This window comes from Oncorhynchus clarkii, chromosome 20 (genome assembly GCF_045791955.1).
Source record: "Oncorhynchus clarkii lewisi isolate Uvic-CL-2024 chromosome 20, UVic_Ocla_1.0, whole genome shotgun sequence".
Taxonomy (NCBI): domain Eukaryota; kingdom Metazoa; phylum Chordata; class Actinopteri; order Salmoniformes; family Salmonidae; genus Oncorhynchus; species Oncorhynchus clarkii.
In genome coordinates, this window is record NC_092166.1 from 39,097,716 (window position 1) to 39,123,632 (window position 25,917).

The window sequence follows — 25,917 nt, forward strand, 5'->3', positions numbered from 1 at the left end:
ATCATCAGTGTACAATGACACCTTTGTTTTTAAGCCCTAGATTTCTAGCCCTTTGATATTATTGTTGGATCTGATTTTAATAGCTAACATTTCGATGGCAATAATAAATAGAAATGCCGATAATGGACAACCTTGTTTTACTCCTCTTGACAGTTTAATACTTTCTGAGAAGTAGCCACTATTTAATATTTTACACCTCGGGTTACTACACATTGTATAAGATATTCTCCAAAATGGAAACATTCCAGGCATTTATATATAAATTCTAATCACACTTTATCAAAGTCAGCTATGACTGCCAGGCCTGGTTTCCCTTCGTGTTCTATTGGTTCCAGTACTTGTCTTATATTATCTCCAATGAATCTTCCATGTAAAGAAAAAACTGATTAAGATGAATAATATCAGACAATACCTTTTCAATTCTTTGCGCTATTTAAAAAAAAACAAAAAAACACTTGCATCACAACACTGGGCCTCAAATTTTTTAAATGGTCTGGATCTTTATTTACCCCTTGTATCCTGTTTTAGTAATAATGAAATTAGACCTTCTTGTTGAGTATCTGATAATCTACCATTTTCATAGGAGTGGTTGAAACATGGTAACAACAGTCCTCTGAGTACATCACAAAAGGTTTGGTGCCTCAACTTGTATAACATCCAGCCCTGGAGATTTCCCGGACTTAAAGGCTTTATTTGCATCAATATGCCATTGCACATTATCAACTCAGCAAAAAAAGAAACGTCCTCACTGTCAACTGCGTTTATTTCCAGCAAACTTAACATGTGTACATATTTGTATTAACTTAACAAGATTCAAAAAATGAGACAAACTGAACAAGTTCCACAGATATGTGACTAACAGAAATGACATAATGTGTCCCTGAAAAAAGCTGGGGTCAAAATCAAAAGTAACAGTCAATGCAGCTGGTGGCCACACCAGATACTAAGTACTGCAGTGCATCTCCTCCTCATTGACTGCACCAGATTTGCCAGTTCTTGCTGTGAGATGTTACCCCACTCTTCCACCAAGGCACCTGCAAGTTCCCGGACATTTCTGGCCTCGGTGTAACGCTCATTCCTTCGACGATAAACGAGAATCCGACCATCACCCCTGGTGAGACAAAACCGTGACTCGTCAGTGAAAAGCACTTTTTGCCAGTCCCGTCTGGTCCGGCAACGGTGGGTTTGTGCCCATAGGCGACGTTGTTGCCGGTGATGTCTGGTGAGGACCTGCCTTATAACAGGCCTACAAGCCCAGTCCAGCATCTCTCAGTCTATTGTGGACAGTCTGAGCACTGATGGAGGGATTTTGTGTTCCTGGTGTAACTCGGCAATTGTTGCCATCCTGTACCTGTCCCGCAAGTGTGATGTTCGGATGTACCGATCCTGTGCAGGTGTTGTAACACGTGGTCTGCCACTGCGAGGACGATCAACTGTCCATCCTGTCTCCCTGTAGCGCTGTCTTAGGCGTCTCGCAGTACGGGCATTGCAATTTATTGCCCTGGCCACATCTGCAGTCCTCAGAGGTCCTCATGCCTAAGGCACGCTCTCGCAGATGAGCAGGGACCCTGGGCATCTTTCTGGTGGTGTTTTTCAGAGTCAGTAGAAAGGCCCCTTTAGTGTCCTATGTTTTCATAACTGTGACCTTAATTGCCTACCGTCTGTAAGCTGTTAGTGTCTTCACAGGTGTGAATGTTCTTTATTTGTTTATGGTTCATTGAACAAACATGGGAAACAGTGTTTAAACCCTTTACAATGAAGATCTGTGAAGTTATTTGGATTTTTACAAATTATCTTTAAAAAGACAGTCCTGAAAAAGGGACATTTCTTTTTTTGCTGAGTTTGTAATATAGGGAAATCATGATATCATAAAGGACATCACAGACCACACAAGTTCAGTATGAAATGTCAAGGAGGATTTTATTTAGATACCACAGCAGCGATCACACTTCGATAAGCTCTATTCATTTCTCTTAGTCACTTAAAACAAGGTTTAGAAAAGCTACATACCGGAACCACTATATAATTTCATATCAACAGAAAAGGATGCCTATATTACAAGAACATTTTAAAATAATAAAAGATAAATAAATACATCTATTTATTAGTTTGGCCTTTTCATTTAAAATGAGAAACTGTACAAAGAACAAAGCCTAAAACTCAAGCCTGCATTTTGCTAAATCAAACAAAACCGTATTAAATGGTGTGTCTAGTGACAAAGTGCAAAATACAGAAGCTGAAAGTAAGAAACTAAAACACCCTTAATACGGTTGATCATTTTAGAAGATATTGTGCATAAGCTACTCCCTTTCCAAATAGGCGGAGCCTGCCATCTAGGTAGCAACCAGTAACATTGCAGATGAAAGCAAAGCTACACTACACAGGGAGTGTTGCTTAACCGTACGCTGAAGCTGGCCAAGCCAACAAGTAGATCTGTTATTCCCTTCCAAGTCGATATAAAACAACTATTTTATTTTTCCTATTTGGAGGCAAGCCATAGCAAGAAACACCACAACAACTGTCTGAAGACAGCATTTTGCACCAAACACTGATTCAGCATTAAAAACGTACACATTTTTGTCTCCGATATTTACAAAGCCTAAAGCAGAAATACGGTGGGCAGACTGGCACAGTAACGTTAGGCATCGGAAACTCCCACAGTAGTAGTATTGACAACAGCTAAGCAACCGATAGCTAATTGATCAACCTATGCAAAAGATTCAACTCCGGCAAGGAGGACCTGATGTAGAGTCACACACTGACATATTGTCAGCAGTTTAGATCGCAACATCGTTGCCTTGGTTTCTTCTCAAATAATAGCAGCATAGTAACACACGCTGTAACAAAAACACTGACTGTGCAAACTAATTAGGAATGTCAATTTGTTCTTGAAAAGATCTCACAGATAACTTAACTTTTTGACCTGAAATGGAGAGGGACCCACATGGGTTTCTGTACTGGGAGACTGGATAACTCAAGACACCATATGAAACAATGCACTGTAGCAAAACATCCCTCTCCTTATTCAAAACATGATGGAGTAGATGTATCATTTGTAGATGAATATGTGAAGAGTCATGGGCGAGTGGAGGAATGGTGTGATAGAGCGAAGGGAAGGGTCAGTTGATGCACGTTTTCACTCTCTCCATTTCACTCTCTCCATTTCACTCACACACACACACACACACACACACACACACACACCTAGGGGATGCATTTGCTAAAGTGATGTTGAGGGGAGCTGAGCAAGATACGAAATCAAACCTAAATACAGCTAAAAGATACCCAGAGACAGCCACACAACCAAATTGTACAGCAGGGACAAACTGTCCTGTTTGCTGCAAGAGGAAAAAGAGTGTCAGGAAAAGGGTGCATGTGTGTGTCCAGGTTGTGTATTACAGGTTATGCATGTCCACTATATGTGACTTAGGGGTTGTGTTTGTGTGTCTATATTTGTGTGTGTTCACGAGCTATGTGCATGTTAGGGGTTGTGTTGCGTGAGTGTGTGTCTGTTAGGTGTTGTGTGTCCAGAGTGTGACGGTACGGTCAGCAGAGGAGGAGAGGAAGGACATGAGTGTGTGTCTGTTAGGGGTTGTGTGTCCAGAGTGTGACGGTACGGTCAGCAGAGGAGAGGAAGGACATGAGTGTGTGTCTGTTAGGGGTTGTGTGTCCAGAGTGTGAAGGTACGGTCAGCAGAGGAGAGGAAGGACAAGAGTGTGTGTCTGTTAGGGGTTGTGTGTCCAGAGTGTGACGGTACGGTCAGCAGAGGAAGGACATGAGTGTGTGTCTGTTAGGGGTTGTGTGTCCAGAGTGTGACGGTACGGTCAGCAGAGGAGGAGAGGAAGGACATGAGTGTGTGTCTGTTAGGGGTTGTGTGTCCAGAGTGTGACGGTACGGTCAGCAGAGGAGGAGAGGAAGGACATGAGTGTGTGTCTGTTAGGGGTTGTGTGTCCAGAGTGTGACGGTACAGTCAGCAGAGGAGGAGAGGAAGGACATGAGTGTGTGTCTGTTAGGGGTTGTGTGTCCAGAGTGTGACGGTACGGTCAGCGGAGGAGGAGAGGAAGGACAGGTCGTGTGTATGCCACCTGCACTGGATCACCTTGTCACCGTGCTCCCCTACCAGAGTCAGGGGCAACGGCTTCGTCAAGTCACCTACAGAGACAAACACACATTTCAATATATTGTGAGTACAAAGGGCCCAAATAACACATGCTTGGACGTCTGAGTCCAAGTCATTGGTAGCAGCTTAAACAAATAAATACTTCACTAGCTTCTTTGTGCTTTGGTAAGACTGCTAACGCGCAGTTACACAGTTGAAGAACACACCAATCAGAGACTATTCAGTGACAAGGGGAAGAACTCAATAGCCCACTCCTCGTGCCCTCTTTTTGTCGCCTTCTCAAAACCCATTGGGTGAAAAAGCCAGCGGTCCCATCCCTGTGACCTTCTCCTCTAATGGGCATTGAGAAGGAAACGAGGAGGAGTGAGGACACGAATTGAGATCTTCCCTAGAGGTCTTCCTTACCTTGCAGGTTGCTGACCATGACCTTGGTGTCGTAGGAACCAGTGAGCAGGTAGTGTGCCCCGGGGGAGAACCTAACGGAGCGCACGTCGCTGGAGTGGGGCCGGTACGTCTGCACAACGCGTCCCCCTCTGATGTCATAGAGCATACAGCCGCTGTCCTCCTGTCCCGTCGCTAGGAGACGACCGCTAGGGTCAACCGCTACCGAGGCAACGGGACTGCCTGAGAGGGGGAGAGAAGAAAAGAAAAAGAGAATATTAGACGGAGGGGAAGAGGGAGAAAGACTAATAAGTAGGTCTCATAAATGTGTGTGGGTCTGTTTCTTGGTGTGTAGGGTAGCAGTACCAACCTGATCCATGGAAGGCAGTGCCCACCACTCTAACACAAGTGGGTATCCTCAGGTCCCAGAACCTCACAGTCTTGTCCTGAGAGCCTGACGCTATCATCCACCCCCCCCACGTATACAGAGACAGAACGTGACCTGAGGATAAACACACGGACCATCAGTCTCTCTCTCTCATGGAAGAAGCCTTTATTTTCCATATAGGAATAACGATGACTAACTAAGTAGAACATGAGTGGAATGTAAAAATGAGTGTGTGTACCTGTGTGTCCGCTGAGAGCGTGTAGGCCCTGTCCTCGCTGACAGTCAGTGGTGTAGATGTTACAGTCTCCGGCTCCGGCGCTGATCAGGATGGCCCCTCCACTCTCTGGTCCCTCCATGAACGCCAGGTCTCTGATGGTACCGTCGTGCATACTGAACTCCAGGTCTGGACCTGAGAGAGAGACTCAAACTTTAACGGAAAGAGCGTGTACCCAACTGAAATCAAGACAACTGGAACTTTCATTGTCAGGTGTATATTGAGTCAATTCCAATTTAATTCAGTCATTTCAGGAGATGAATTACATTTAAGGATTTAAACTGAATTGATCCCAACCCGAGTATAGAGTGGATTTAAATGTTATAGATTCCCAACCTGAGTATAGAGTGGATTTAAATGTTATAGATCCCAACCTTTGAATGGAAAGGATTTCTAACGGATTTGAAACTGTGTATTGAGTTTACCTGTGGCGTTGCAGGTCTCGGCACTGAAGGGCAGGACTTTGACGTATTTGTCATTGGAGCCGGTGGCTAGTAGCTTTCCACAGTGACTCCAGGCCACACAGTAGATAGAACCTTTATGGTGTTTATTCCTCTTAAAACGAACCTCCGGCTGCTTGGTCATACCCGACACCCCACTGAGGGAGGGGGGGGGGTGAGTGAGAGAGAGAGATAAAGTCTCATTACAGCAGAATACCTCGCAAAGGAATTAAACAGTAGATATCAACAATTTCAGGAATGATTAGATATTAGGCTGTGTGTGTGTGTGTGTGTTACCTGGTGTCCAGCGGTGCATCTGGGTAGGCACACACGCGTAGCGTCTTAGAGTTGGAGCCCACAGCGTATAGCGCCCCCGTGGGGTGGAAGGCTACAGCGCGCACTGCCTGAGTGTCCTCCAAGGTGTTCACAGCTACAAACAGGGCCTTGGGCTTGTCCCCGTTGTCCCCCTGCAACACACACAAACAAACAAACATTCGGGATGAGAACGAAGATATCCCACTTGCCTCGGGCAAGTGCTTTTTAGCCCGTCAGCAGAGTTAAGAAGGTCCAGGCTGTATCACATCCGGACGTGATTGGGAGTCCCATAGGGCGGGCCCAGAGTCATCCAGGTTTGGCCGGTGTAGGCTGTCATTGTAAATAAACATTTGTTCTGAACTGACTTGCCTAGTTAAATAAACATTGTAAAAAAATAAATGTCTTTCACACACACAGAACTGCCCGCACATACATACAGTGGCAATAATATAATTGATCTTCTATGCCATTATTCTGAAATAGAGCCAACAGCTCATGTACAGTGGCAATGGGTTTAACATAATTACCAGTGTAATCTGGGTTGATCTTCTATGCCATTATTCTGAAATAGAGCCAACAGCTCATGTCAACATGGAACACCCTTCATCGCTGCTGGTCTAACTATAATCTGATGGATTCAATCTCCACTCATCACAGTGCATAATCTAGGATTACTGTGCATGACCTCAGTGGATACACTGAATTGATACCATATATTTTTTTTGATGTATTTAACTAGGCAAGTCAGTTAATCTTATTCTACAGTAACGGCCTACCAGGAACAGTGAGTTAACTGCCTTGTTCAGGGGCAGAACGACAGATTTTTACCCTGTCAGCTCGGGGATTCGATCCAGCAACCTTTCGGTTACTGGCCCAACGCTCTAACCACCTGCCGCCCCAATGCCTCTCACTCCTAAAGAGTTCTACTAAGGTTAGACAGACTGTGTGTGTACGGACGAAAGACAAGGGGATAGGAACCTACCTCCTTACTTCGGGTTAGGGCTCCTGGTGAGTCGTCTAATGCGGAAGGCTGTCCGGCTACTTGAGGACTAGACCACACACAGATACAACACATTAGTACATTACTCCGTGTATGTACACAAAGACAAACAAAATGTATACAAAACTGCCACACAGACATATGTGTGTGACACAAACACCCACCCGTAGCTCACCTCTCGCAGACCACTGGGGATTCGTTCACTGGGTGTACCCCCCGACCCGCTGCGGTGCGCTGCGGCGTGCTACTGACCACCCCTCCTCCATGGGGCTGGCCCTGCTCTGGGGTCAGGGTCACGGCGGGGTCAGGGGTCAAGCCTACGGGGTCACCGATATTGTTGTTCTCGGGAGAGGGGCCGGTACCATTGCACTGCTGGGCCAGAGACTGGACATCCTCCTCTAGACTCTCCATCCCAACGTTCAACTCCTCCAGCTTCTGAATAGACCTGGGTAGACAGAACACACAGGTTAATACACAGGACAGGACAGGACAGAGACAGACACACCTCTGTCTTTTTAATAGTGTCAGTAGGTTAAATATGTTGGATTATGACAGTCGGAGTCTGGCTCTGCTCCAGAGACACACGGAGCAGCTACCACAGGAGCAGCTGGTGCTCAGGACATTATACAGTGCCTTGCGAAAGTATTCGGCCCCCTTGAACATTGCGACCTTTTGCCACATTTCAGGCTTCAAACATAAAGATATAAAACTGTATTTTTTTGTGAAGAATCAACAACAAGTGGGACACAATCATGAAGTGGAACGACATGTATTGGATATTTCAAACTTTTTTAACAAATCAAAAACTGAAAAATTGTGCGTGCAAAATTATTCAGCCCCTTTACTTTCAGTGCAGCAAACTCTCTCCAAAAGTTCAGTGAGGATCTCTGAATGATCCAATGTTGACCTAAATGACTAATGATGATAAATACAATCCACCTGTGTGTAATCAAGTCTCCGTATAAATGCACCTGCACTGTGATAGTCTCAGAGGTCCGTCAAAAGCGCAGAGAGCATCATGAAGAACAAGGAACACACCAGGCAGGTCCGAGATACTGTTGTGAAGAAGTTTAAAGCCGGATTTGGATACAAAAAGATTTCCCAAGCTTTAAACATCCCAAGGAGCACTGTGCAAGCGATAATATTGAAATGGAAGGAGTATCAGACCACTGCAAATCTACCAAGACCTGGCCGTCCCTCTAAACTTTCAGCTCATACAAGGAGAAGACTGATCAGAGATGCAGCCAAGAGGCCCATGATCACTCTGGATGAACTGCAGAGATCTACAGCTGAGGTGGGAGACTCTGTCCATAGGACAACAATCAGTCGTATATTGCACAAATCTGGCCTTTTTGGAAGAGTGGCAAGAAGAAAGCCATTTCTTAAAGATATCCATAAAAAGTGTTGTTTAAAGTTTGCCACAAGCCACCTGGGAGACACACCAAACATGTGGAAGAAGGTGCTCTGGTCAGATGAAACCAAAATTGAACTTTTTGGCAACAATGCAAAACGTTATGTTTGGCGTAAAAGCAACACAGCTCATCACATTGAACACACCATCCCCACTGTCAAACATGGTGGTGGCAGCATCATGGTTTGGGCCTGCTTTTCTTCAGCAGGGACAGGGAAGATGGTTAAAATTGATGGGAAGATGGATGGAGCCAAATACAGGACCATTCTGGAAGTAAACTTGATGGAGTCTGCAAAAGACCTGAGACTGGACGGAGATTTGTCTTCCAACAAGACAATGATCCAAAACATAAAGCAAAATCTACAATGGAATGGTTCAAAAATAAACATATCCAGGTGTTAGAATGGCCAAGTCAAAGTCCAGACCTGAATCCAATCGAGAATCTGTGGAAAGAACTGAAAACTGCTGTTCACAAATGCTCTCCATCCAACCTCACTGAGCTCGAGCTGTTTTGCAAGGAGGAATGGGAAAAAAATTCAGTCTCTCGATGTGCAAAACTGATAGAGACATACCCCAAGCGACTTACAGCTGTAATCGCAGCAAAAGGTGGCGCTACAAAGTATTAACTTAAGGGGGCTGAATAATTTTGCACGCCCAATTTTTCAGTTTTTGATTTGTTAAAAAAGTTTGAAATATCCAATAAATGTCGTTCCACTTCATGATTGTGTCCCACTTGTTGTTGATTCTTCACAAAAAAATACAGTTTTATATATTTATGTTTGAAGCCTGAAATGTGGCAAAAGGTCGCAAAGTTCAAGGGGGCCGAATACTTTCGCAAGGCACTGTAAATATGTTGGATTATGACAGTCGGAGTCTGGCTCTGCTCCAGAGACACACGGAGCAGGTACCACAGGAGCAGCTGGTGCTCAGGACATTATAAATATGTTGGATTATGACAGTCGGAGTCTGGCTCTGCTCCAGAGACACACGGAGCAGGTACCACAGGAGCAGCTGGTGCTCAGGACATTATAAATATGTTGGATTATGACAGTCGGAGTCTGGCTCTGCTCCAGAGACACACGGAGCAGGTACCACAGGAGCAGCTGGTGCTCAGGACATTATAAATATGTTGGATTATGACAGTTGGAGTCTGGCTCTGCTCCAGAGACACACGGAGCAGCTACCACAGGAGCAGCTGGTGCTCAGGACATTAACGACCGTTCATAAAGAACAGAGAGGAGCAGCAGGCGGCGGGGGGCGACAATGAGGGGTCCCTTGTGGCTTCCTCCACTCCAGCCTCCCCCTGCCCAGCCCAAACCCTAGGCACACCCTGCTCCATCTGGGGTACCAGGCTCCACTATACACCCAATCATTAATCATCACCAACCCGCAACACCACCACCATCAGCACCTCCCCCCCAACACACACAAACCAACGTCCCCTTTCACAACCTGTTACTGAGAAAAACACCAGTATGTCAAGTCGTGTGTCTCTAAGCATTAGTCAGCAGTTTTGTCCAACAGGACAATACAACAGTCACATCCAGGCTTTGAACCATCCAGGCTGAGGCTAGATTCTCTCATTGAACTGTGGTTTCACGATAGTCGAGATGACATCATAGGGTCAAGGCCATGCTCTCCAGTGATTGGCAGTCCAAATCTTTTGGCTCCGCTCATCTAAATGAGCTGTTCATTTGGCTCCGAAACGGCTCTTCGTTCAGTAGTTAATAAAAAAGAAAAAAATCTAAACCCTGAAAAATATCACATTTCTAATGTAAGCAGAAAAAGGTTGCCAACCATTATGTCAGATTGTATACCTGAGTTCAAATACATTGTACCTCACAAAATGACCTCTCTTGCAACAAAGAAAAGGCCGCTTTTTATTTTGAATTTTAAACACACCGCAAACATTCTGCGTGGAACAGAATGAGGCTCTCACCTCTTCCCATTGCTCCACCTTCATGATTTTAGAACGTATCTACAGATCATCGCTGTTTGGAGCTCAATAAGCACTATGCAAATCAGGGAGCCTCGTGAACGGTGCCTTCACAGATGCGGTTCGGTTCCAGGCGATCACCAAAAATATCTGTTTGTTCGCGGGCGACCCATCACTAATGCTCTCCCTTCTAGACTGCGGTGTGCATCAGTAGGACAAAGCCCTTTTGATCTCCCCCTATCTAACCCCCCCTGCATTATTTATAAGGTCAGGGCATAATGACATCCTTAGTGTCTCCACAGTTCTCTTGGGACCTTTCTTTGTCCTTTCCTACTTTAACTAGATTCAAAATGTTCCCATATTTTGGTGTCACGCTGAACCCAGACTGTCCTGAATTTTGGGGATTCAACATGCGTCTTTCCATTGCCTCGTGTTAGGTCGAAGCCATGGGCTATACAGGGAGGGGTTTGCGTCTTCTAAAATTGGCCAAGTTTAGTTTTTTTGCAAATGGCTGAGGCAATCGTGCTTGATTTAATCAATATGTTTAGCAACAACCCTTATTCCATTCATCACATGAAGGAACTACTAACTACATGACGTAATTTAACGTCTGACAGAATGTGGTCTGCCACAGATAGAGCAGTCCAACAGGAGAGTCATTACACGGTCTGGGACGAAATGGCAACTCATCAAACCACAGAAAATCAAGGCAACCTCATGTTTGTTATGTTGGTTTCAGACTTTGTGCTGTGCAGTGATGGGTGAACTGACCTGTTGAGGACCTGAAGTCCTGTGCTGTGTGTGTCAGGGTGTGTGTGTGTGTGTCCACATTCCAATCTCTAACCTGTTGAGGAACGTCTCAGTGAGGCTGTGCTGCATGGCGTCTGTCCCGGGGGCTGGCTGGTCACTGTGTTTTACCCCTCCCTCCAGAAGCATCTGCTGGTAGAGTTGTCTCTGCTGCTGCTTCTGTTCCAGGTGCTGCTGCACTCTCAGACGCTGGCGGTAGAACTCCTCAAACTTCTCTGTCGAGTCATGCAGCTGAGGTGGTAAGAGACACACAGTGAACATAACGTCACACATACAACTTGTTTTCACTTTGTCATTATGTGGTATTGTGTGTAGATTGCTGAGTATTTTTTTGTAATCCATTTTAGAATAAGGCTGTAAAGTAACAACATGTGGAAAAAAGTCAAGGGGTCTGAATACTTTCTGAACGCACCGCACCGTACATACACCGACACACACTGCTGGTAAAACCCTTCCAACTTCTCAGTAGTCACACACACACACCATACTAAAATAAACCAAATTCAGAAATAGTTTGACGTACAGCCAACTTCTTACATACTGCCATTCACATTCAAAGCCAGCACTGACCCCACACCCCTTCCCTCTGTAACTTCAGAGAGAGAGAAAAGACAGTGTGTCAAAGGCAACTTTCCTTACTGTGCCCTCTGCAGTGCCATTTGATAGGCATTAACTTACACACTGACCAGGGGCCAGCATGCCAAAGACGAGGGAGATGCAGAGGGAAAGAGAGAGAGGGTTGGAAGAAATGAGCCGTTCATGACATGCATTGCCATCTCTCACCCTCGTTGACACAGGGACCACAGCCAGTGTGAAATCCAATAACCACACACACGGTGTGGCAGAGGGACCCACAAACCAGAGTCTCATCTGAAGGTGAAATCACACAGTCTGTTGATCAGTCTCCCAGGTGACATGGCTGAGCAGGGCTGTTAATTCACACAGTCTCATCTCTTCGAAGCCTAGAGTTGGAGTGGAGTCAGGGGACTAGTGTCCTTTCGGCTGTACTGTAACTCGTGTGTGCGCGCCACACACACACACACACACACACACACACACACACACACACACAGAGAGAGCAGGGCAGGTGACATGTCTCTTGGCTGTAATTCAGGCCCTGTAAGCCCCAGAAGGTCGATGACTCAGTGAGTCTCATACACACCACACACATTCAACTCTAAGTCCGGCCTATATTTAGACTGAGGGAGAAGGCCACCATCTTTGAAAGTAATCCTCTCCACAATCCACAACCCATACACATCAGCAGAGAAGATGACTCCAGAGTTTGTTGGAACTGGGTAAAAATGGTTTCCATCTCATGCACTTACAGTTGAAGTTGGAAGATATCATACACTTTAGCCAAATACATTTAAACTCAGTTTCACAATTCCTGACATTTAGTCCTAGTAAAAATTACTTGTCTTAGGTCAGTTAGGATCACCACTTTATTTTAAGAATGTCAAATGGGAATAATAGTAGAGAGAATGATTTATTTCAGCTTTTATTTCTTTCATCACATTCCCAGGGGGTCAGAAGTTTATATAACACTCAATTAGTATTTGGCATTGCCTTTAAATTGTTTAACTTGGGTCAAATGTTTTGGGTAGCCTTCCACAAGCTTCCCACAATAAGTTGGGTGAATTCTGGCCCATTCCTCCTGACAGAGCTGGGGTAACTGAGTCAGGTTTGTAGGCCTCCTTGCTTGCACACGCTTTTTCAGTTCTGCCCATAGGATAGAATTGAGGTCAGGGCTTTGTGATGGCCACTCCAATACCTTGACTTTGTTGTCCTTAAGCCATTTTGCCACAACTTTGGAAGTATGCTTGGGGTCATTGTCCATTTGGAAGACCGATTTGCGACCAAGCTTTAACTTCCTGATTGATGTCTTGAGATGTTGCTTCAATATATCTACATAATTTTACTCCCTCATGATGCCATCTATTTTGTGAAGTGCACCAGTCCCTCCTGCAGCAAAGCACCCCCCACAACATGATGCTGCCACCCCCGTGCTTCACGGTTGGGATGGTGTTCTTCGGCTTGCAAGCCTCCCCCTTTTTCCTCCAAACATAACGATGGTCATTATGGCCAAACAGTTCTATTTTTGTTTCATCAGACCAGAGGACATTTCTCCAAAAAGTACGATCTTTGTCCCCATGTGCAGTGGCAAACCGTAGTCTGGCTTTTTTATGGTGGTTTTGGAGCAGTGGCTATTTCCTTGCTGAGCGGCCTTTCAGGTTATGTCGATATAGGACTTGTTTTACTGTGGATATAGATACTTTTGTACCTGTTTCCTCCAGCATCTTCACAAGGTCCTTTGCTGCTGTTCTGGAATTGATTTGCACTTTTCGCACCAAAGTACGTTCATCTCTAGGAGACAGAAAGCATTGCCTTCCTGAGCGGTATGACGGTTGCGTGGTCCCATGGTGTTTATACTTGCGTACTATTGTTTGTACAGATTAACGTGGTACCTTCAGGCATTTGGAAATTGCTCCCAAGGGTGAACCAGACTTGTGGAGGTCTACAATTCTTTTTCTGGGGTCTTGGCTGATTTCTTTTGATTTTCCCATGATGTCAAGCAAAGAGGCACTGAGTTTGAAGGTAAGCCTTGAAATACATCCACAGGTACACCTCCAATTGACTCAAATGATGTCAATTAGCCTATCAGAAACTTCTAAAGCCATGACATTATTTTCTTGAATTTTCCAAGCTGCTTAAAGGCACAGTCAACTTAGTGTATGTAAACTTCTGACCCACTAGAATTGTGATACCGTGAATTATAAGTGAAATAATCTGTCTGTAAACAATTGTTGGAAAAAATGACTTGTGTCCTACACAAAGTAGATGTCTTAACCAACTTGCCAAAACTATAGTTTGTTAACAAGAAATTTGTGGAGGGGTTGAAAAACAAGTTAATGACGCCAACCTAAGTGTATGTAAACTTCCGACTTCAAATGTATTTTCTAGAAATCTGTATATTTTGCAAGACAGACGTGGTTACATCTCATCTTCCTCCATCAGGTGTTTTACCTCGTTCCTCTCTGCAGAGCCTGGTGATGGGGCGTCCTCTCCAGGGGCGGAGTCAGGGCGCAGGGTGCCCGAACTCATCATCTTATCTACGGGCGTGTCCGTCCTGGAGCTAGGAAGAAGAACCAGAAAGATTAACTTCTGCTCTATGGACTAGCCTCTGGTAAGACAAGGGGTGGCGGTCTATGTATATTTGTAAACAACAGCTGGTGCACGATATCTAAGGAAGTCTCGAGGTTTTGCTCACCTGAGGCAGAGTATCTCATGATAAGCTGTAGACCACACTATCTACCTAGAGAGTTTCTGTATTTTTCGTAGCTGTCTACATACCACCACTAAAACCGCACTCAATGAGCTGTATACCGCCATAAGCAAACAGGAAAACGCTCATAAAGAGGCGGCGCTCCTAGTGGTGCAAGACCCACTCAAATGTGTATACCGCCCCAACAGATCCACAGATGATGCAATCTCTATTGCACTCCACACTGCCCTTTCCCACCTGGACAAAAGGAACACCTATGTGAGGAATGCTATTCATTGACTACAGCTCAGCGTTCAACACCGTAGTGCCCTCAAAGCTCATCAATAAGCTAAGGACCCTGGGACTAAACACCTCCCTCTGCAACTGGGTAGGTAACAACACATCTGCCACGCTGATCCTCAACACAGGGGCCCCTCAGGGGTGCGTGCTCAGTCCCCTCCTGTACTCCCTGTTCACCCATGACTACACAGCCAGGCATGACTCCAACACCATCATTAAGTTTGCCGATGACACAACAGTGGTAGGCCTGATCACCAACAAGACAGCCTATTGGGAGGAGGTCAGAGACCTGACTGGGTGGTGCCAGGACAACAACCTCTCCCTCAACGTGATCAAGACAAAGGAGATGATTGTGGACTACAGACAAATGGAGGACCGAGCACACCCCCATTCTCATCGACTGGGCTGTAGTGGGCTGTAGTTCCTTGGCGTCCACATCACCAACAAACTAACATGGTCCAAACACACCAAGACAGTCCTGAAGAGGGCACAACAAAACCTATATTTCCCCTCAGGAGACTGAAAAGATTTGTCATGGGTCCTCAGATCCTTAAAAGGTTCTACAGCTGTACCATCAAGAGCATCCTGACGGGATGCATCACTGCCTGGTATGGCAACTGCTCGGCCTCCGACCGCAAGGCACTACAGAGTGCAGTGCGTACCTCCCAGTACATCACTGGGGCCAAGCTTTTTGCCATCCAGGCCCTCTATACCAGGCAGTGTCAGAGGAAGGACCTAAAAATTGTCAAAGACTCCAGCCACCCTAGTCATAGACTGTTCTCTCTGCTACCGCATGGTAAGCAGTACCGGAGCGCCAAGTCTAGGACCAAGAGGATTCTAAACAGCTTCTATCCTCAAGCCATAAGACTCCTGAACATCTAATCAAATGGCTACCCAGACTATTTGCACTGCCCCCCGCATGTGACAAATAACATTTGATTTGAGCCCCACATCTGTTTGTGCTTTCTTGCCAACACCAATCACAGCAATGAAGTTAGCAAGACATAAAATCAAATCCAGGTGTATTCATCACGAGCACAGGATACAGCAGGTCTAAACGGTGCAGTGAAATGCAAGTGCAGAGAGAGGGTTGCAGAGTACAAACAGATGTACCAGACACAACTCAGATAATCCCTACTGTCACTCAGCTACGCCCTACTGTCACGGCGTCCACATAAGTGGGTGTTATTGAGCAGTAGAAAACTTCAAGATAATCACTGAGCTTCTCCTTCAACAGTAGAGTCTCAAGTGTTTTCTACCACGCAGGCTAATCAACAGTCTACTCCAGTGTCTAGGCTAAATCAAACAGGTTAATTCATGCAATTACTTGGCCTACTTAGCCAATGGTTGGGGATTATTCTAGAGGGGAAAATGACTAGGTAGAGCGCATCACCCAGGTGGGTACTCCACATTAATGGTAGATGAGTTAAATTCCCCACTTACAATGGAAAACTCTTTTACACCTCCATATTGAAAAGCACTACATGAATCCAACCCATCCTCCTCTCACCTCTCAGGCGACTCCTCAAAGATGCTGTGGCAGTCGGAGCTCTCCAGCATCAGACTCCTGCTCAGACTCTGGCCCCCCGTGTGGTAGTTAGCGAAGGAATGAGACATGGGGGACACCCCCTTCCCCCCCGCCATGTCCCCCCCTGGGCCCCTCTTCTCCTGGCCAGACAGACCATAGGACAGCCCGTCCAGGGCCGGGTTCAGGGAGCGGGACATGTAGGCATCGGCGGACTGGGGGCGGCGGAGGGGCGAGGAGGGGTAGGGGGACAGCTTGCTGATTAGCGGGGTGAGCAGGTCTGCATAGCCGGCCTTGGCGGGCTTGACCAGGCGGTCCACATGGATCTGGAGCAGCTTCTGCTCGAAGGCGCAGGAGAAGACGCTGTGGGACAGGTTCTGCATCCAGGACAGTAAGGACAGGTCCAGGTCGTCACAGCCGTTCCCACACAGCATGTCCACCCCCAGGAGCACCTCGCCCTCCGTGATCTCCTCGCCTGTCGCCTTGCTCTGGAGACAGAGGTAGTCAATCCATCAATCTATCAGCCACTTAAGCATGGCATGAATCAATGGTTAATTAATATAATCAAGCAAGCAATGAAATCACAACATCATATTAAACTAAAACAGTAATATCAAGTGATCGATAGAATGGTATAGGTACTTTGTAAGTACCTGGCAGAACTCGACGCAGCACTCATACAGAACTCCTTTAATGAGGAGCTGGAAGAGGCGGTTCCCTGAGGCCCTGAACCCAGCTTCGCTCAGCTTCCTGTCTGCAGGGATGAACTCTGCTACCATGGTGCACGCCTCTTCAAAACAGTGCACCCGCGCCGTGCTGGGGTTCCAGTCCTGGAGGGGAAACATTATACTGTTTAGTCAATTAGCTAAAACCCAAACATTATGAGAGAATAATAAACCACAAGGGCTCATACATGCTTAGAACAATGAACAATGTAATACTGCCTTTTCAAATCAAAGTTTATTGGTCACGTACAAGTGATTAGCAGATGTTATTGCGGGTGTGGCGAAATGCTTGAGCTTCTAGCTCCGACAGTGCAGTAATATCTAACTAGGAATATCTAACAAATTACACAACATATACCCAATACACAAATCTAAGTAGGAATGAATTAAGACTATACATATGGACGAGCGATGTCAGAGTGGAACGGACTAAGATACAGTAGAATAGTAGAGAATACAGAATATACATATGATGAGTAATGCCAGATATGTAAACATTATTAAGTGAATGAGGTACCGTAGAATAGTGTAGAATACAGTATATACATATGAGATGAGTAATGTCAGATATGTGAACATTAAGTGACTAAGATACCGTAGAATAGTATAGAATACAGTATAGACATATGAGATGAGTAATGCCAGATATGTAAACATTATTAAGTGAATGCGATACCGTAGAATACAGTATATACAAGTATTTGATACACTGCCGATTTTGCAGGTTTTCCTACTGACAAAGCATGTAGAGGTCTGTAATTTTTATCATAGGTACACATCAACTGTGAGAGAGTATGATTTTTAAGTAATTAATTTGCATTTTATTGCATGACATAAGTATTTGATACATCAGAAAAGCAGAACTTAATATTTGGTACAGAAACCTTTGTTTGCAATTACAGAGATCATACGAGATCATACTGTAGTTCTTGAACAGGAGGGCTTCTTAAAGAAAAATCAACAGGTCTGTGAGAGCCGGAATTCTTACTGGTTGGTAGGTGATCAAATACTTGTCATGCAATAAAATGCAAATTAATTACTTAAAAATCATACAATTCATGACCTGTTAGTTTTTCTTTGAGAATCCCTCCTGTTCTCCACTCATTACATGTATTAACTGCACCTGTTTGAACTCTTTACCTGTATAAAAGACACCTGTCCACACACTCAATCAAACAGACTCCAACCTCTCCACAATGGCAAAGACCAGGGAGCTGTGTAAGGACATCAGGGATAAAATTGTAGACCTGCACAAGGCTGGGATGGGCTACAGGACAATAGGCAAGCAGTTTGGTGAGAATGAAACAACTGTTGGCGCAGTTATTAGAAAATGGAAGAAGTTCAAGATGACGTTCAATCACCCTCGGTCTGGGGCTCCATGCAAGATCTCACCTAGTGTGGCATCAATGATCATGAGGAAGGTGAGTGATCAGCCCAGAACTACACAGCAGGACCTGGTCAATGACCTGAAGAGAGCTGGGACCACAGTCTCAAAGAAAACCATTAGTAACACACTACGCCATCATGGATTAAAATCCTGCAGCGCACGCAAGGTCCCCCTGCTCAAGCCAGCGCATGTCCAGGCCCATCTGAAGTTTGCCAATGACCATCTGGATGATCCAGAGGAGGAATGGGAGAAGGTCATGTGGTCTGATGAGACAAAAGTATAGTTTTTTGGTCTAAACTCCACTCGCCGTGTTTGGAGGAAGAAGAAGGATGAGTACAACCCCAAGAACACCATCCCAACCGTGAAGCATGGAGGTGGAAACATCATTCTTTGGGGATGCTTTTCTGCAAAGGGGACAGGACGACTGCACCGTATTGAGGGGAGGATGGATGGGTCCATGTATCGTGAGATCTTGGCCAACAACCTCCTTCCCTCAGTAAGAGCATTGAAGATGGATCGTGGCTGGGTCTTCCAGCATGACAACGACCCGAAACACACAGCCAGGGCAACTAAGGAGTGGCTCCGTAAGAAGTATCTCAAGGTCCTGGAGTGGCCTAGCCAGTCTCCAGACCTGAACCCAATAGAAAATCTTTGGAGGGAGCTGAAAGTTCATATTGCCCAGCGACAGCCCCGAAACCTGAAGGATCTGAAGAAGGTCTTTATGGAGGAGTGGGCCAAAATCCCTGCTGCAGTGTGTGCAAACCTGGTCAAGAACTACAGGAAATGTATGATCTCTGTAATTGCAAACAAAGGTTTCTGTACCAAATATTAAGTTCTACTTTTCTGATGTATCAAATACTTATGTCATTCAATAAAATGCAAATTACTTAAAAATCATACAATGTGATTTTCTGGATTTTTGTTTTAGATTCCGTCTCTCAGCTGAAAAATTACAGACCTCTACATGCTTTATAAGTAGGAAAACCTGCAAAATCGGCAGTGTACCAAATACTTGTTCTCCCCACTGTACACATGAGATGAGTAATGCCAGATATGTGAACATTATTAAGTGAATGAGGTACCGTAGAATAGTATATAATACAGTATATACATATGAGATGAGTAATGCCAGATATGTAAACATTATTAAGTGAATGAGGTACCGTAGAATAGTGTAGAATACAGTATATACATATATGAGTAATGCCAGATATGTGAACATTAAGTGACTAAGATACAGTAGAATAGAATACAGTATATACATATGAGATGAGTAATGCCAGATATGTGAACATTAAGTGACTAAGATACAGTAGAATAGAGTAGAATACAGTATATATATATATATATATATGAGATGAGTAATGCCAGATATGTGAACATTAAGTGACTAAGATACCGTAAAATAGTATAGAATACAGTATATATATATATATATATATGAGATGAGTAATGCCAGATATGTGAACATTAAGTGACTAAGATACAGTAGAATAGAATACAGTATATACATATGAGATGAGTAATACCAGATATGTGAACATTAAGTGACTAAGGTACAGTAGAATAGAGTAGAATACAGTATATACATATGAGATGAGTAATGCCAGATATGTGAACATTAAGTGATTAAGATACAGTAGAATAGAATACAGTATATATATATATATATATATATATATATATATGAGATGAGTAATGCTTTCAGTAAACTTTCAGTAAACGATATGAGATGAGTAATGCTTTCAGTAAACTTTCAGTAAACTGTTACCAAACCTTCTTAAAAGTAAGTCGTAGAATCAATCACTGTGCTAGAATAACAGTACGAATCATAAGGTCAGATGCCATATAACAATAATCATATATATTATTATAAGATGATATAGTATGCCATAAATATAAAAATGTGTCATGCCTTGAACTCAGCGTGGTTGGTGAGACGAGGCAGGGTGAGGAGCAGACATAGCTTGCTGTAGTCATCTTTAGAGGGACAGACCTCCTCCAGAGCATGAAGACACTTCACTGCCTCCTGCATGGTGAACTCCAACTGAGGGAGAGAGGGATGAAGAGAGGAGAGAGCGGTAGAGGGGGAGAGAGAGAAAGAAAGAGTGGATTTTGGGCCACATCAGATTCACTCATGCTAAGCTCAGGACTTCGATACAGTCTAGAAGGTTTGCAATTTAAAAAACGGGCTTTTATCATATTTATTCATTTCTAGAGACAATGTAGCGCTACCATTCCCATCAGACTCAACATTACCTCAGAGACAGAGGAGGGATGAAAAATTATGTTTTGAACATATAAACCCAGAATGTCTGTAGATCCTGTAGAACCTGTTATCGCTCTCTAAGGTTTAGGTTGGGTTGCACCAACATGGATTATCTCTTAAACTGGGTTAAATCAAGGTTTATCTATTAATCTCTCTAAGGCTTAGGTTGGGTTGCACCAACATGGATTATCTCTTAAACTGGGTTAAATCAAGGTTTATCTATTCATCTCTCTAAGGCTTAGGTTGGGTTGCACCAACATGGATTATCTCTTAAACTGGGTTAAATCAAGGTTTATCTATTCATCTCTCTAAGGCTTAAGGTGGATTGCACCAACATGGATTATCTCTTAAACTGGGTTAAATCAAGGTTTATCTATTCATCTCTCTAAGGCTTAGGTTGGGTTGCACCAACATGGATTCTCTCTTAAACTGGGTTAAATCAAGGTTTATCTAGTCATCTCTCTAAGGCTTAGGGTGGGTTGCACCAACATGGATTATCTCTTAAACTGGGTTAAATCAAGGTTTATCTATTAATCTTGTTGCCCCAAATGTTAAACCTAGTTTTAAATTAATCCTAGTTCAATTAAATCCTTCCTCTAATCTAAATTGAATTGTCACTTTAAAACCTAGATTAATTTAAACCATGTTGGTGCAACCCACCCTTAGATTCTAAATGTCAGGGTAGAAGGGCTTAGATCTTTATCATGTCCAAGGAGAAATTTCAGAAATAAGATAATGTCCATGTTGCTTTGAACTGCTTTCAATCATTGTGCAAAAGAGATGTTCACGAGATCTAACCTAGACCTAAATCTGACTCATATGTCACACACAGTTACACACTAACTCATGAAGAGCTGGGCTGACAACCTAACACACTTATACACACAGACACAGCTGGCTTGAGGAGCCCAGACTAATCCAGCCAGGCTTCACAAGCTGGATTCACATCTACACTATCTGTGACTAAGCTAATATAGGACGATGGGTAGAGAAAGCTCAATGAATGTGTGTGGGCTAGGAGAAAAAGAAGCAGCGAGAAATAGAAAATAATTAGATGGAAAAATAAAGAGGGACTGTTTCAGGATTCATTGCTCATTTGTTTGCTCATTCAGAAGAAGACAGATGAAAGGAAACAGACAAACAAAGACAGGGAGATGGAAAATGTGAGGGCAGAGACAGACACTAGAACAAAGTGTGTGTGTGTGTGTGGGGTGGGGGGGCTATTCTTTGTCTGTTGACTCACATGCTGTGGCTCGTCCTCAGCAGACATGGCGTTGTTCACACACAGGGCCTCCAGAAACTTCTGCTTCAGGACGATGTAACGGAACCTATGACAGCACAACACAACAATATAGCCCCAGTGCTGGGTTGTCTCATCCTACAGTATATGCATGTGTCAGTAAAGTAATTCAAGCCCAGTATCTGCCTGAACATTCTAGCCTGGGTGTCAGTTTCCTAACGTGTTGTTGTTGTTTGACAAGGCAAAAATAGCATTGCTAACTGCAGAAATGGTCAGGCATAGTCAGACTACGTACATTCATTTCCGACCACAGAATTTAGTGTTGTATCAACGCCTCACCTTTTCCTGTCAAACGTGTCCATGCACTCCAACGGCTGAATGAACTGGAGCACTTCGTCCCACTGCCCATCCAACACCAGCTGTCTGGACAGAGATAAACAATGCACAAACAAGTCAGTTATAGGGCCGGGTTGATACCAGCATCGCAATGTTTTTTCCATGGCAAAAATGAAAACACAAAGCAGACCAAACTCTTTGGTCCTTTAAAAGCCTGCTGTATATTGTGTGCTATAGCCTGGAAAATAAATGCATGTGACTCTGGATGACAACATATTGACGTTTGTTTCCAAAATTAAGGCTGTTTTCCTAAAGAGGTTAAATCTGCTTTGTGTTTCGTTTCCTTGCCACGATACTAACGGGTATCGCGACACCCATTAGAGTGCTCTGAGCCTATTCACACTAACCAGATAATTTCAGAACAACAGAACAAAAATAAACAAAGGGTTCTCTATTCGACTTCCCTGCTATGCCGTGTCTTACGGTAGCAGAACAGATTGTTTTTTTATTGGCAGATGAAAGACAGGCAGTGAATGGTCACCAGGTAACAGTGGGGCCCTCTGTGTGAAAGGGGTCCAACTCCAATCCCATCAGGCATTTCACACACCAAACTGAGTGGAATGCCAAAGAGGTCTACACTGCTGGCTGACATTCAAATGTCCACTCCAATCCAGCATAGAAGAGGTCTCCACTGCTGGCTGACATTCAAATGTCCACTCCAATCCAGCATAGAAGAGGTCTAGATCGTTATTGGAAAAACAAAGGAAATGATGCTACACTTTCTGAACATTGTTAGTGTTTCAACATTAGTTTAGCAACCAGTGATCTATTCATATGCGACTGAAAAATAACCTGCATGAAGTTGATGAAAATGCTGAAAAGCAGGAATCTTGTCTAATTAGTCTGTCAACTGTTGTATTGCAGCAAACACTTATGGAGGTGTCCTGATATGCTATGGGCGAGCCAGACCTTTGTCATTCCAAACCTAGCCATGTAGTAAGACCCAAACAGTAATGTCAGGGTCATATTCACTAGGGCAAACCGTAGCAAAACATTTTGCAACTGAAAAGTTCATTGTTGGATAAATCCATGTAGTCCCTCCCTGTTTTAATCTTGTGTTTTGTTTTTGTTGGTGCCTATTGAATACGACCCAGGTGTACCTGAGGAACAGCATGTCGTCAGAATAGAGTCCGTTGATGACGCCGCTCTCTTTCTCCAGGGCCAGCATGCTGATGTGAAGTTTCCTGGAGTTGAGGAAGTCCAGGATCACCTTGATGATCTCCACCTCCTTCACATTGATGATCTCCTCTGCTGTCATGGTGACGGCGGGCTGACACACACCCACACACACGTAGACCAGCAACAAAACTCAGAGTGAGTATACAAACCACAAACGGAGGCTCTCTTGGTGATCCTAGAAAGGTAGCCTAGTATCTGTCTGGTTAACCTAACGTAGCGGGCATAAAGAAACCTCTGAACAGGTCCCAACATCCGTTTTTTAAAGGAAAAGGAAGCTAGGTTGAAGATACTATATCTGTGAAAAACTGATATTTTCATCTGACCCAGCTGTCTGGTAAACAATTAATTTCTAATGTAACAATGTCACTTTATTGCCACACTGTTCAACCAATTATTTTTTTGTTCCCAATATTTTTGCTTGGCCAACAATTGTTACAACTGACCTTTCTTTTTGAATAGGCTTTCAAAAAGTCTAGCATAATTCCTTTCCATTCCTTCCTGCAAACAAGCACAGGAAATATAGGTACATCTCTGCGCACCTACTTAATGTGGACAAAATGACAAAAGCCTCAGTTATGCCTAATGGAATCAAGCCCCAACTCCCTGGCTACTGTAACAGCAGGACAGTGTCAGTACAAAGTCTGCAGTAGAGAGTTAATCCAATCACACACACAGCTGTGCTGCTAATTAAGTAGTAACAAACAGTAACACATTATGGACTAGAATTGCTTTGATGTTCATTTAATTTGGGGCGGCAGGTAGCCTAGTGGCTAGAGCATTGGGCCAGTAACCGAAAGGGTTTCGTTCTGCCCCTGAACACGGTACTGTTCCCCGGTAGGCCGTCATTGTAAATAAGAATTTGTTCTTAACTGACTTGCCTAGTTAAATAAAAGGTTCCATTTTTATTTATTATGATGGGGTGTTAGCATGACTATTGACATAGCTCGTTAGCCTATATTGGTGTTACACTGCAACCTGCATTGTTGACAGGGTGTCCAAGCAAGTGGTTGCTCAAAACATACGGATGCTAACGTTACATCATTCTGCTTTTAAATAGACCTTGGTGCGGTCAACAAAGAACATGGTTAGATATCTGGCAATCAACAGAACAGGCCATTCAGAAGGGAAAAAGAACAACCAAGCTGCATGCAGATCATGCCAGATGCACTGCTGGTGACAATGACGGCAACAATTTAGCAGCAAATACACTATGCGTATCACCTAAACAACGGATGAGCTACTTGTACGGAAGGGTTCCAATAAACACATATTTACAACAATAACTACCTAGCTAGCTATGAAGCTAGGCACTGCAGCTATGGGTGGGGTTCAAACCCAGCAAATTAGCTAGCTAACTGCTAGATAACTAGCTAGCTACTTCACCCCAAGCTGTTCTTGTCCTATGTTATAAAATAAACGCCAACACAAGCTATGTCTCAGAGACATTTGCTATCTATCTATCTAGCTAGCAGCCCATGTTAGCTGGTAGCTACATACCACGAAGAGTAAGTAGTCAGACAGCCAAAGCCACTAACAGATTCAGATGATAGCCAGCCGACAGGAGAGCGGCTGGTCGAGGGTGTATTCATTACGTCGATTCTATCGCAAAACGTTTAGCAACAGGAACGGCTCCGAACGCTCTTCAATCTGTTGACTGACTATTCTATGCTCTCAAGTGGCGTGAATTCCGCGGCGTTACAATTTCTTCCAGCCGCGTATTTATTTTTGAAGAGAGACACCACTGAACTACAATTTTCGTTTAAGAACAAAACAAAAGTCAACAGCGTTTGGAGTAAACGGTTTGTGTAACAAAACGTTTTGCAACACACGGCGTAATGAATACACCCCCGGGTCAAGCAGCATAGGTGGGGAGCGATAATTCTCACGCATAATTAACCAACACGCTCCCAAATGCAATTTAAAGCGCACCTTGGTCTAAAAAGACATGGTCTGAAAACACTGGATTTGTTTCTATGTTGTTGAAAAAGCGTAGCTGTCACGGCGATCCTGCTTCGATTGGTTTCTCCTTCCTTTCTTGCCTCGAGTCCGCTGCTGCTGCTACCCAGCCCCTTCGCTTGTCAAGCGCACCGCTTCGTCCACCAATCACACCCCAGCATTTTCACAAGGGCGCTCCAAGCATCTCTTGTCTTGCAAGTCAAAACCACACAGCTTTTGGCTACGGATCAACATTCCTGGCTACTACCATCCATTGAGTACGCGCATCAAGTTGTCATTAAAGTCCAAATATGCCACTTTCAATGAGATAATAACTTGTCAGGGTGTATGACGCTTCCAAGAGAATACTTGATGGTGGATGGCTAGGCCTAATCCTCATGCCTTCACTGCTCAGACTAGATGGTGTGTTCCGTTTGCGTGTAGGCTAATCGCAGAATCACAGTGGAAAGTTCAAAACTGATTAAATGCTTGAAGAACAGGCCCCCCTGAAAAGGCTTCAAGAGGATTAAGACAGACAGTGAAAAGAAGTAAATCTGTTTGGTAGCCTTCCGGTTACTCTTCTTGAATGCAAGAGGGGACGACTAGTGCATTACTTCTCAATCA

At 44.2% G+C, this 25,917-nt stretch overlaps 1 protein-coding gene across 4 annotated transcripts; it reads right to left on the reverse strand.

Annotated features, from left to right (window-relative positions):
- Window positions 1-1,898: 1,898 nt before the first annotated feature.
- Window positions 1,899-25,441, reverse strand: LOC139376342 (WD repeat-containing protein 47-like). 4 transcript variants are annotated; one of them, XM_071118767.1, is made up of 17 exons: window positions 25,288-25,441; window positions 23,280-23,449; window positions 22,123-22,206; window positions 21,787-21,871; window positions 20,190-20,321; window positions 16,816-16,992; window positions 16,148-16,650; window positions 14,100-14,208; window positions 11,110-11,303; window positions 7,094-7,363; window positions 6,901-6,967; window positions 5,901-6,070; window positions 5,589-5,761; window positions 5,128-5,298; window positions 4,872-5,003; window positions 4,526-4,744; window positions 1,899-4,152 (listed from the first exon to the last, which is right to left on the reverse strand). In XM_071118767.1, the coding sequence occupies exons 2-17, from the start codon at window positions 23,435-23,437 to the stop codon at window positions 4,010-4,012; spliced, it is 2,787 nt and encodes a 928-aa protein (XP_070974868.1). In that variant the 5' UTR covers window positions 23,438-23,449; window positions 25,288-25,441; the 3' UTR covers window positions 1,899-4,009. The 4 variants fall into 4 exon arrangements, with proteins under 4 accessions (XP_070974868.1, XP_070974869.1, XP_070974867.1 ...); XM_071118768.1 differs by lacking the exon at window positions 25,288-25,441 and adding an exon at window positions 24,856-24,924; XM_071118766.1 differs by lacking the exon at window positions 25,288-25,441 and adding an exon at window positions 23,802-23,865.
- Window positions 25,442-25,917: the final 476 nt, after the last annotated feature.

Bases quoted from the DNA above. Each gene is read 5' to 3' on its own strand.
- LOC139376342 (XM_071118766.1), bottom strand. From the start codon at position 23,837: ATGCTAGACTTTTTGAAAGCCTATTCAAAAAGAAAG. The intron at 5,762-5,900 runs GTAACACACACA...CCCCTCCCTCAG, and splicing joins GATGCACCGCTGGACACCAG to TGGGGTGTCGGGTATGACCA. The intron at 4,745-4,871 runs GTTGGTACTGCT...TCCCCCTCTCAG, and splicing joins CACTGCCTTCCATGGATCAG to GCAGTCCCGTTGCCTCGGTA.